Source organism: Leopardus geoffroyi, chromosome B3, assembly GCF_018350155.1.
Source record: "Leopardus geoffroyi isolate Oge1 chromosome B3, O.geoffroyi_Oge1_pat1.0, whole genome shotgun sequence".
In the NCBI taxonomy this organism is placed as follows: domain Eukaryota; kingdom Metazoa; phylum Chordata; class Mammalia; order Carnivora; family Felidae; genus Leopardus; species Leopardus geoffroyi.
In genome coordinates, this window is record NC_059337.1 from 50,563,817 (window position 1) to 50,576,308 (window position 12,492).

Here is a 12,492-nt window from a genome sequence, read left to right on the forward strand (position 1 = left end):
TTCACAGTTTGTGAGTTTGAGCTTTGCATCAGGCTGCACAGTCACAGGGCAGCACCTACTTGGCATCCTCTCTCTCCCCCTCCCCCCTGCTCTGTCTCAAAATAAATAACTACACTTTAAAAAATAAAAAGGACAAGCAGAAGCATACTTCTAAATTGAAATAAGACATACTAAAGAAGTTCATTAGTGCATTCAGTTCTATCTGGTCTTGTAGTCTATGGAGGCAACCTAAGTTAATATCTTAAATATGAGGAATAGTCCTATTTGGGGTCAGGGCATCCCAGCAACCTGTGCCTCAGCATCAAATCATCCTGCCCTTAAGGAGACTCAGTTTCTGGATGCTAGTGGAACAATTTGACTTTTTTATCTGTTTTAGAGACTCATTCCTGACTTTGGACCCTAGTTCAGGTAACTAGGTCACCTCCTGATAACTTTCTGGTATATCAATCCCTCTGGGATTTGCTTTTCTCTTACCAGCTCCCACTCTGGGATGTTTAGAGCCTTCCTTAGTTCCCAACCAAGTAACCAAGGCCCTATCAGCGAAAACAACTTCCAGCCCAGCTCAGTCCTCAATACTCTTTGCGCCCAACTCTTCTCTATTCACTCAGTTGACACCCAGAGCTAGACTCCCAGATGGTTTAATAGTTATCCATAGTCCAAAATATTATCTCCAGCTGGAAGATTTTCTCTTCTACATTGGACTTTCTAACTTCACTTGCTGAGCTTTATCTCACATCCAGAATTACACCATTGGGTATAACTGTTCCAGGTCCTAGTATCTCCCATTTTAATATAATCAATAAGAACTGATTAAGCTATACTTTTCTCTGTCTTATGTCAGAGTTCAGAGCTTTATTCCAAGAAGAAAATTCTCAAGTCGGTCATAATTTCTATAGAATCTTGTTCTGAACTTACATGAAGAACATGAACAATGACATTAGTAGAACAAACCAAAAAAGAAACCTATTTATCTGAGATTTTGACATAAAACTCTTGAATCTCTGGAATTTGGAAATTTGTACTGCAGTCTTTGAAGCAACACCCCCAGTACAATCTGTAAAGTATCACATTTCATTGGCAGTAAATATTTTCTTGAAAAATGTGTTCCATTTTAGCTTTTTCTACAAAGTAGTTTGGGAGCCATTAATAGTTATAAATAAACAATTTGGACTCTACGTTTTTATTTTTAAGAGGGCCTTTGTATATCTTTGTGAATTTCTTTCCTGCCTTCTATAGAAGGCTTTAATTCCTCAAAAACTACTGTTATTAACAACTCTTTATCCCTAATAACTTTTTTCAATGTGACAAGTGTCACCCTTCCAGATTATCTCAACTTCCTAAAAAGGTGATGTATCTCTTAGCCCAAATCATTATTACTCATTGTTTTGTTAAAAGAGATCACTACTACAGCAGCTAACACAAAACTGGTTGACCATGAAGCACATGAGCCATGCCCTTTCATGATAAGACAGTTGCAATAGGATGTCACAGAAATAGCATCAGTCTTCGGATTTTGTCAGATAGACATCACATTACATCAATACTCTTATTATAGCTGTATGACCTAGACTCACTTTTGCTTCTCCGAAACTCAGCCATCTCATTTTTAAAGTGCAGAGATTACAAAAATCAATCAATCACAGAGATTATATATATAAATTATATGTTAATAAATAGAAAATCATCCCAAGTTTATAGCAAGAATTGAACATCTTAAAATATCTAGAACCAAATCTGATAGGAAAGTATTAAATATGTATTGACTTCTTAACTCTTTCTCTTAGTTCTACCTCACACCAGAGTATATTTTAAAACTTGGCTTCACTTGGGGCGCCTGGGTGGCGCAGTCGGTTAAGCGTCCGACTTCAGCCAGGTCACGATCTCGCGGTCCGTGAGTTCGAGCCCCGCATCAGGCTCTGGGCTGATGGCTCAGAGCCTGGAGCCTGTTTCCGATTCTGTGTCTCCCTCTCTCTCTGCCCCTCCCCCGTTCATGCTCTGTCTCTCTCTGTCCCAAAAATAAATAAACGTTGAGAAAAAAAAAAAAACAACTTGGCTTCACTTAAACAACAAAAACAAAAACAAAATAAAACCAAAAACTAAACAAATAAGAAAAGGAACAAGGAAAGAAAACCAAAAGAAAAGGAAACCTTTGGCTCCACTTTGACCTAATCTCCTCATATATACCACCATTACTTGTCTCCCTTTGACAAGGGAACAAAGGGAACTCCCTTTGACTTCCAGTCCTGTATCCTAGAAGGACATCTGTACCTGTGCATTTGGGCTTTATGTCTAGCAAGAAGTAAAGATGCCAGCTGTTTCTGCTCCCCCTAGGGGACCTTGGCCACTTCACTCTTCACAGGTATTCTTTCTAGATCTTCTGTTTCAAAACTCAAAACAATCCCTTTGTATTATAGGTAATTCTAGAATATTAAAAATCAAACCATACTAAACCACAAGTTTATTACTATACATTGCATTTTAATGGAACATTTTATACATGGGTTGCCTTCTACCATGACCAGTACTGCTATACTTACTTTAAGGAAAGATCTTCTACTACTACTACTACTACTACTACTACTACTACTACTACTAAAGTCTCAAACATGCAAAAACAGTAAAATGTAAAAACAAACAAAAAAACATAAAATGTGGGATATGTAGGATGATGGGTGATTCGCTAAATATTTTCTATTGCAAAATCTCCTAGAATTTTTCAAATAGCTACTTTCTAAAATTTTCAGTTTACATACACCTTTCAAGGAATATATCTGTTTCTTGCCTATGCTTTAATGAGTAGATACTACCAAAATCTTTCCATAAATGTGATAACCTACTGCTCTGGAGAACTAGGAAATAATTCTGTATTTGTTTTTAAGTTAAGAAAATTATACCTGTATTTCCTTACACTGATTCTATCTCTTCTAATTTAAAAAAAAGAAGAAGAGAGAAAACAACTCTAAATAAATGGGTAGGTGACATGTTTGCTACACAGTACTCTTTAAATGTGTTCTGATGATCACCTACATCAGAAGCACTTAGGGAGTATATTAAAAAGGCACATCCCATCCCTCCTGGCCTGGACTCTAAGGTTTGAGAAGTATTTCTTGATAGGATTTGGGCCAGAAAAGCCCCAAAACATAGTTGAAATATTATTCTTCTTAGAATTTAAGTCAATTCCAGAGATTTAATCTTGGAGATGTATAGGTTACATCATCTTAGAAAGAATAACTAGCCTTCTCACAAATGTGATTGACCTAAAGGGGAAAAAGTCATGTTTTTATTCTTGCCTATTTTGATCATGCCTATTTCATCATGTTAAAATATACAGAATTTTAAAAATGTCCTTTTGATTGAAAGAAAAAGAAACTTAAGTAAATTTATATTCTATGCATTCTCCACCATTTGTAGAACTATGGTGGAACCATATGGAACATCTTTCAAATATATATATGAAAACAGCAAGATGCAGAACGTGCGTATATGACATGTAATATCATTTATATTAAATTTAAAAATAAAGGAGGTATATATATATATATATATATATGTTTATACAGTGTCAAAAAAATCATCTTTCTCTGAAGAATAGAAGATGTTAATTTTACTAAAAGTAAAATTGGGATTTTCTGGATTTTCTTTTATTATGATTTTGTGTGTGTGTGTGTGTGTGTGTGTGTGTGAGTTTTATTTACAAGTGCACATATAATTCATCATTAACACATACAATTTTGGATAAATATCCATGGTCCCAAATACAGAACCACAAAATCAAACGTTTATGACATAATCCTAAAAATCTATAATTGTACAACACTTGGTGGGAACAACAAGTACTACAAAAGCTCCCCAGATGATTCTAACAACCAGCCAGGTTGGGAACCACCCGTCCAATGTAATAAAGTCTCAATCTTAGGAAAATATTTTACATTCAACTGCATATCTTTGTTGGAAGCCAAAATATTTCCACAAAACTCTATAGCTATTAGAAAACAAAATGCACACCATGGTAAAAATATCATTAATTATGCTAATCACAGATGTCACAGTCTCTTTCAGAATCTACACACAGCCTGGGAATGGCATTTCAAAACAAAATGAGATTTTTGTTCTGCTAAAAAAATTTACTTCAAACTGATGTTAGACTCTAATTCCACGTCAAGTGTACTCAGACTTCAAATAAATCATCCCTCAAGCTGCTGTCGTACAGTATTTATTGGGCTCTACAAGCCTTGATTTATACGATGTACCAAGGACTTGTAACAGAAAAACTAAGAATGAACTATTTTATATCAAAACCTCAGTGCCTTTCATATTATTACTGTTTTTTAATGAAAATCCTTTAGTTGTAATAAAACTGTGACTAATGCTGTCCTTCCTTTTTGATCATGTTTTTCCACCTTAAAACATGAATACCTAATCTCTGAAGTGAGTTAACATATGGCTGCTCTAAATAATCAAAATAACTATCTATTTAACTCTGGACCCTCCTCTTACTATCTGTATGACATTGAGTAAGTTATGCAGGTTTTCACCATCTCAGTTTCCTTACCTGTAAAACAGAATCATAACAGAATAATTCCTAGTGGTGTTGTAAGAAATAAAAATAAACAAATAAACTTCCTGGAAAGTATCTGGTATGTACTAGTACTCAATAATAAGCTTTTACTAATTCAAAAAGATATATGCACTCCTATGCTTACTGCAGCATTATTGATAATAGTCAAGTTATAGAAACAATACAACTGATGAATAGATAAGGAAGATGTGGGGTGTGGGTGGGGGGGGTGTGAGTGGGGACACACACTCACACACAGTATACAGGAATACTACACAGCCATAAAAAGGATGAGTTCTTGCCATTTGTGACAACATGGATGGACCTAGAGGGTATTATGCTAAATGAAATAAGTCAGACTAAGAAAGATAAATACCATACAATTCCACTCATTAGTGGAATCTAAAAAATATAAATAAATGAATAAATGAACAAACAAAAAACAGAATCAGACCTGTAAATAGAGACAACAAACTGATGCTTGCCAGAGGGAGAGAGTTGGGGGAATAGACAAATTGGGTAAAGGAGAATGGGAGATACTAGCTTCAAGTTATGGAATGAATAAGTTATGGGAATAAAAGGTACAACATAGGGGATATAGTCAACGGTACCATAATAACATTGTATGGTGACAGATGGTAGCTACACTTGGGGTGAGCACAGTATAATGTATAAACTTGTCAAATTACTATGTTGAACACCTGAAACTAATGTAACATCATGTATCAACTATACCCAAATTTATAATTTTTTTAAATGTAAGAACTTTTAAATAAATTTTAAATAGTAATAACAAGCTTTTATTTCAAACCATACTTCTAAACTCTCAAAACATAAAGTCATAGTCTTATGGGCCACACTTTGGATTTGACTTTGAAACTTGTTGTGCTTTCTATTTAGTATACTGTTCCTCTTGATTCAGCATTCATCCAACAGATATTAACTCAGTGACTACTCCATATAAAGCATTGGTCTAGGCACAGTGCAAATGAAAGAATGAAAACAACAAACCTCTCACCTTTAGAAGACAATTTAGAAGAGAAAATGAGAAACTGTCAGTATGTAAGGTAGAAGCTAGTGCCATAAAAGGCAGGTATCTGAGAATTCAGAGGAGACAATAGTTAATTCCAGCAGGACTGGAGGTAAGGGATCCAAGAGTCACTACCATGGTGTGGGGTTCAGGCCAGCTACACAAAAGGTACCACTCAGCAGGGTTCAGCAACAAGGGAAGAATATGACCTCATCGAGTTTTTGGCTACACACATTACAAAATCCTTTCCCCACTGGCACACTATTCAAGGTGAAAGTTCTCAAAAACACTATGACCAAATATCCGTGCATATAAACATTGGGGTCTTTAAAATTCCTCTTTACCAGGACCCTGAGGACAGAAGTTGAAATCAATTAAATTTATGAACTTCTAACTCCATAAAGCTCTATCAGGGCAACAGCATCCTATGAAGTTTTATAGCAAGAACTCTACAGTCTAATCTTGGCAGATTAGGTAATGGAAAAAGAAAAAAAAAAAAAAACAGCTCTGCTACCTAATGATGGAGAGCCTCTCCATGGTAGTCATGGAGAGAAAAATCTATTGGCATCTGCCCAAAGCCCAGTAAGCAGATGGCCATGGGCACAAAATCCATCACGACAATTGGCACCTCACTGGAATGCTCTGAGCAGTCAAGGGGACTGAAAAATGCCTTTCTTTGGCTGCCCTTCCTCCTGAGGCATATTGGTGGCACAGGAGGGAGACAACTGCCTGACTGCTGCCAAAGGAAGAAAAGATGGCCTTTAAAATCTAGGCTACTGCAGCCTCCTGGGTAGTCAATCTGGTGCCTTTCAAGCAACCAGAGCGCATCTTAAAGATGTGTGTCTGATTTCCTTCAGGATAAATGATACCCAACAGATTCCATTCAAAGCTAGCTCAAGGATAACACGTCAAGCTCCAAGATGGCGGAGGGGTCTAGGCGCTCTATAGCAAGGCCCAAGATATCAGGTATATGGCACAACATTGTTTTACCTATTTTCAGATTCTTAAATTGGTGATGTGCAGTTAACTAAGTGTATTTCTGTTCTCTAAGGAAAAGTGACACTGGACTATTAAGGTTGTTAACTACTCGAAGGGTCAATACTCCTAACAATCTACTTTGTAGATATTTGCTACTTTGGAATTTTTTGTTTTTAATATAATTTATGGTCAAATTGGTTTCTATACAACACCCAGTGTTCGTCCTAACAAGTGCCCTCCTCGATGCCCATCACCCACTTTCCCCTCTCCCCCACCCCCCATCAACCCTCAGTTTGTTCTCAGTATCCAAGAGTCTCTTATGGTTTGTCTCCCTCCCTCTCTGTAACTTTTTTTACGCTTCCTCTCCCCCTCCCCCATGGTCTTCTGTTAATTTTCTGAAGATCCACATATGAGTGAAAACATAAGCTAATTTGGAATTTTTAAAAGTTAATGAAGATCAACTTTTTGAAATTTATAGTTTTGGAATTTTTATAATATTGCCTAACATTTCAGATACTTTAACCACCTGGCATTAAAACATCTATTAAATCACAATAGACACATACTCAAGCACAGTGGTTAGTCTTAAGATGCCCTTAAGTAGACTTACCTGAATCCACATGTTGGCCTTTATCCCAAGAAACTATTAACTGAGTTTCAGTAATAAGGATATCTAAATATTAAACATCACTCTTAAATAAGATAGTTATTATTCCAGTATGAATTATTATTTGCATAAAATTTTGATTACTCTGCACATTCACGTTGGCTTTAAATACAGTTGAGAACTGCCTCCTGAAAACAACAAAGTCACAGCCAAGGCACCCAAGATCCCTTTAACTCATGTTGTTCTTTAAATAAGTTACATAATCCTAATTGTTATTTCGATTGCCTTAGGGCCTGAAACAGTTTAACAATAAAGGTATCTGACTATTCAATAATCTAGCCCTATCAACAAGAAAATCACCAGTTTTAAGGAATGTCTAACAACAAATTTGTTCAAGACAAAGATGCTGTCATCAGCTACTGGCTGAGGAAATTGTTATATTATTTCATAATGGCAAGGACAGTTGATCATCTTAATATATACCTTTAAGAAATGTTATGTAAATACATTAAAGACTACAATGCCATAAATAAGGACAACTTTAACAATATAAAATTCATTACAACTGAGATAATATCAAACTACCCTAAAGATAAAAGTGATAAGCATGCAAATAACATAAATGGTAAGAGATTGGGGTAAGTGCAGGTGAAGTTTGGTAGAAAATAAAAAGTCAAAAACACCTATTTACAAGTGGCTAGTTTTCAAAAGTGGATGAACCAAAATTGTTCCCTCGGAAAAATCAAGTAAAATTCTTAAATAAGAATTTTATAAGAATAACTCTTTTCAATATAAGGGGGGGAAGAGACTTCTCTTTAGGAGAGAACTTGACTCATTACTGACTCCTCTTCAAAGAGTGCTTTGTGACCATTCAGTCATGGCCTAGGGTTTTGGCTATATTGTACTCCCTCAGCTTCATCAGTAAGCAGTGATGGAGGCAATGGTCCTCCATGGGACTGGCTAGGGTTGGCTATGCATATCCACCTCCCCCTTAAGGCAGGCTTCAAAGTATAGATTTGATGGGAGGGGTAAAACTGGAGTCTATGGTTCCTAGTTTTTAAAATTATAGCATTCCCCTCATCCTTATAAACCTAATAGAACCAAAAAGTAATTCCGGGTTGCTGTTCGATTTCACTTGCCCCCCTCTTTTTTTTTTTCCTTTTGATGACTGATGCCACAAAGTTAGTTAATATGAAATGGGGTTTGTTCCTAACCCTAGCAGAGAAATCTGGGCTCATTTTAGTATGACCTATTTGAAAACACCCTGATTTTAAATCATCAAGCCAACTTGTGGGGGGAGCAGAGTAAAATAATACCCTTCTCAGAATAAACATGCAAATTTCTTGCAAATACATTCTTTCTCCCAAGAATAAATACAGAACATACTCTAAAGAAGCACCACCCAACTAGCTCAAAATGTAACATGTAAACATGTTAAAGCATGTTAAAATACAACTAGCTCAAAATGTAGCATGTAAACATGAGTACCTCCAGCCAGGATCTTCTCTTCTAATTCTGCCATTTGTTTCTTATAGGCTTTTAAAGCTGCTTCTTTGAAAGAAGGACGAATTCTCTTTGGCTTTATGATTTCCATGGGCTGTTCAGGGATGTTTTGGTTTTCATCTTCTTTTATTTCCATTTCAGCTGATGTTTCATTTAATGGCTCCAATCCTCCTTCACTAACCATATCATCTGCCTGCACGTCATAACCCTCATCTTGTGGGGTTTCATAAGGTGTTTCATATGAAGGATGATCGTATACCTGCATTTGTTCATCTGTTTCAGTCATACTAGTCCTGTTTTCTAGCTTTGCAAGGACTTGCTCCATCACTTCAACATAATCTGTCTCATTATCAGCCACTGGTTCACTATAGTCCTCCTCATCCTCTGCTTTGTAGTAAAAAGGCTCTGTGTAGACATCAGAATCAAGGGTGGTACTTGACTCATTTGCAGTTGATTGGGATAATGTCCGAAATCTCCCCATTAAGGAAGAGCCACTATCTTCATACCCACTGAGACTCTGTGTGCTTTTGTTCCATACCACTTCCAATGCTGATTTAGCTCTCTGTAATGTAGATCCAAATTTTGGGAAACTGAAAGACTTATCAGAAAGGTCAATACTTAATCGACTATGCCAAGATTTGGGTGGGGCATCCTCTGAATCATCGCTTTGCAATTCACTTTGACTTCGATACATCATGGACAATTGGTTTTGATTTTGGTACAGATCATTAGAATTTGCTTCCTGGTAAGAATCATATTGGCCAACCCATTGGCCTTGTGGTTCATTATCCAACCCAGGGCATGGAGATGAATTGTCATCTTGGGTTAAATCATAGCTCTCAGAGTCATCCTGAAAGTCACTGTGGCCCTTTCCCAAGTCTTCTAGGTCTTTATTGTAAACATCTAGTTGTTGATCAGATAGACTGTTTGTGTCATAGTCAAAAGCTTCCTGGGTGGATGAATCTAAACCTAAATCAGTGCCTTGCTCTACTTGATTCCATTCCTTCCACGGAGAAAGATCCTCATGTAAAGAGAGCTGAGAATCACTGTAATGACTTCGGTCCCCAGATGCACATACCATACCATTACTCATTCCACTATCCACAGTTTCTGTGGTCTCAATTTCACTCTGCCCTTGGACACCCTGAAGTGCCCCTTTCAAATGTTGATTCTGAGGACTGTCATACAAGGTGGCTGTGCCCTCCTGCTTCCTCTGCCAAAGTTCTCGGTCTGAAGATGACAGGAGGGAGCTTCCATTAGTTCTAGTGAAAAACTGATTTTCTGAAAAATCCTCTGAGTAAGATTGACACAACTTGGAAAAATCTGATTCAGAACGACTAAGTTTAGCAGTGAAAAAATCACTCTGTGAATGCCAGAGGGGTGTAGCATCTGCATAATGGGTTGTAGTTTGTTTTTCCAAATTATCTGATTCTGGCAATTGTGAGGAAATTTTATCATAATCAGACTTACTTGAAATTCTGCTGCCACTAGCAGTTTTATTCTTGGCTCTTGAATTGTGTGATTTTGAACTTGACTTGGAAGTACTTCCTTTTGTTGGAAACTCTGACTTGGAAAGCACAGCGTAACTATTTCTATTGAGGTCAGATTCCAGCTCTCCATCACTGTCATCAGGTGACTGCCAATTATTCTTCTTGCTTTTGGGCTCTGGAGTAGACAGCTTTATATCCATGCTTTCATATGTCTGGGAGGATGGTATCCCTCTTTCTTTTCTTTCTCTTATGTCATGAGTAAGAATATCTGTTGAGATTCCAATGCCTGTTCCTTTGAGTTTGTATGATTTTTTTAATACAGAATCTCTTTGCTGAGGGGTTTCAAAGTACACGAGTATGGGTCGAGGCTTTGCATTTGGGCAGTCCCTCTGGTGTCCTATCCTTTGAGCAAATTCAATTTTAATTGCATTTGGTACATCTGAAAAGCCCATTTTATCTACTAGAATTTGATACACCACACTTTCAATGTATTCAAATCTTTCTTCAGGCACATTTAGAAACCTCAGGCTTGCCTTGCTACCCATATGACCTAAATGTTTAATATAATCATGAATGTCTCTGGTTTCCCTCCGAGATTGGACAAACCCTGTACGTAGCTGCTCAATTTCACTTTGTACAACCTCCACACTGCTGGAGATCTCATCTATAGAATGCTTGAGAGCATTGACATGCCCTCGTAGTTCAGAGAGTTCTGTTTCGATCTGACTTATCCCCTGAAGTTCCTTAAAGATCATTTCCATGACATCATGTGTTTGGCTAATGCAGCCAGAGGAACTGAATCCTGGCTCGAGGGCATTTGTCTTTGGGTTTCGTGCAGTTCTGTCCAAAGATTTACTTCTTATTCCCCAGGTTTTCTTCATTGTGCTCAACTCTGAATCTGATGAAACACATTCCTGACTCTTTTTCCATTTTCTCAGTTTGCGTAAAGCTCCTAGCTTTAAGCTATGTAAAGTGCGTTCTCCATCAGAACTGCCCTCAGAGGGGGCCAGGCTGCTTGAACTCTTTCTATTGCGTCTAACTGGCATTGTGTATGTTGACTGTGCCTGGTTTTCTGTACTACTCCTCAGTTCGTTGAGTGATTCTGAATAGGAACTCTCAATTGAAGATAACTCTTGAAGCAGATCCTCATTATCACTGTTAGTTACATTAATATTCTTTTGTAGGCCATTGGCGATAGCTACTCGGTAACTGAATGTTGGTGAGAGGGAAAATTCTTTATTAGTCTCGTCTTCTTCAGTGGATAAGTTGCGAGTAGATGAACACTTCGCAATCTTCTTTACAGTGCTTTTTAAGGTGTTAGAAAATTTAGGGGTTTTGGTCTGGCCAGCAGTAGGAAAGTCTTGATCCTTTTTGTGCTGACGATTCTCTTTTTTTTTGGTTGTACTTCCCAGTTTCTTTGTAAACATTCCTTTGCAAAGCTTATGTATGTAAGGTAAAATCAGGCTCTTGAAAAGATTAGCCACCATGGAGAGCAATTAGTCCAAGTTTTCCTGCCCCAAAGTAGTAAACAAAGTATCAGGATGAAGATCTGTAAATCCAAGGCAAGCATCTCTGTTCAGATGTTCTGTGAATTACTGAAACTACCAAGAATGGCAGCCATGGTTCTGCTGCAGTGTCAATGTCCTGTGACAACCATAAGCAAAGCTCCATTTATTAAAGACATTCTCTCCCGGAGAAGGGGTTTCATGAATCTCTCTCATTTCCACATAACTTCATATAGTGTCTAAAAGAAAGAAATGTTGAAATGATTATCAGAATTCAATTCTAGATTAATCCCACTTCTAACATATTTCTGAAGTAGTCAAGATACACAATGTATGAAACATTGCTGAGGGGAGCAGGGGAGTATGTGAATTTCAGTACAGAGTTATTTTTAAAATAACTATAAAGCGGGGCGCCTGGGTGGCGCAGTCGGTTAAGCGTCCGACTTCAGCCAGGTCACGATCTCGCGGTCTGTGAGTTCGAGCCCCGCGTCGGGCTCTGGGCTGATGGCTCAGAGCCTGGAGCCTGTTTCCGATTCTGTGTCTCCCTCTCTCTCTGCCCCTCCCCCGTTCATGCTCTGTCTCTCTCTGTCCCAAAAATAAATAAACGTTGAAAAAAAAAAATTAAAAAAAAAAAAAATAACTATAAAGCAAATTGGTACCAATAACTACATTAAAGTTATATTTTTCTTTTTAAATCATTAATTAGGCGACACAACTCACACAGTAATAAAAGGTAATAATGGCTATTTAGAAAAGGCTGTGTAAGATTATAGGCCAATTTAAAAAGCTTTATTAACGACATATTATCATTTCCACTTTGT

At 37.3% G+C, this 12,492-nt stretch overlaps 1 protein-coding gene across 6 annotated transcripts in view; it reads right to left on the reverse strand.

Annotated features, from left to right (window-relative positions):
• Positions 1–12,492, reverse strand: part of UNC13C (unc-13 homolog C) — a 611,894-nt gene that overhangs the window by 565,784 nt on the left and 33,618 nt on the right. For all 6 annotated transcript variants that reach the window (XM_045449689.1, XM_045449688.1, XM_045449693.1 and 3 more), the window contains exon 6: positions 8,662–11,910. In XM_045449689.1, the coding sequence (XP_045305645.1) occupies positions 8,662–11,653 (2,992 nt within the window). In that variant the 5' untranslated portion in view covers positions 11,654–11,910. The remainder of the gene's footprint in view (positions 1–8,661; positions 11,911–12,492) is intronic.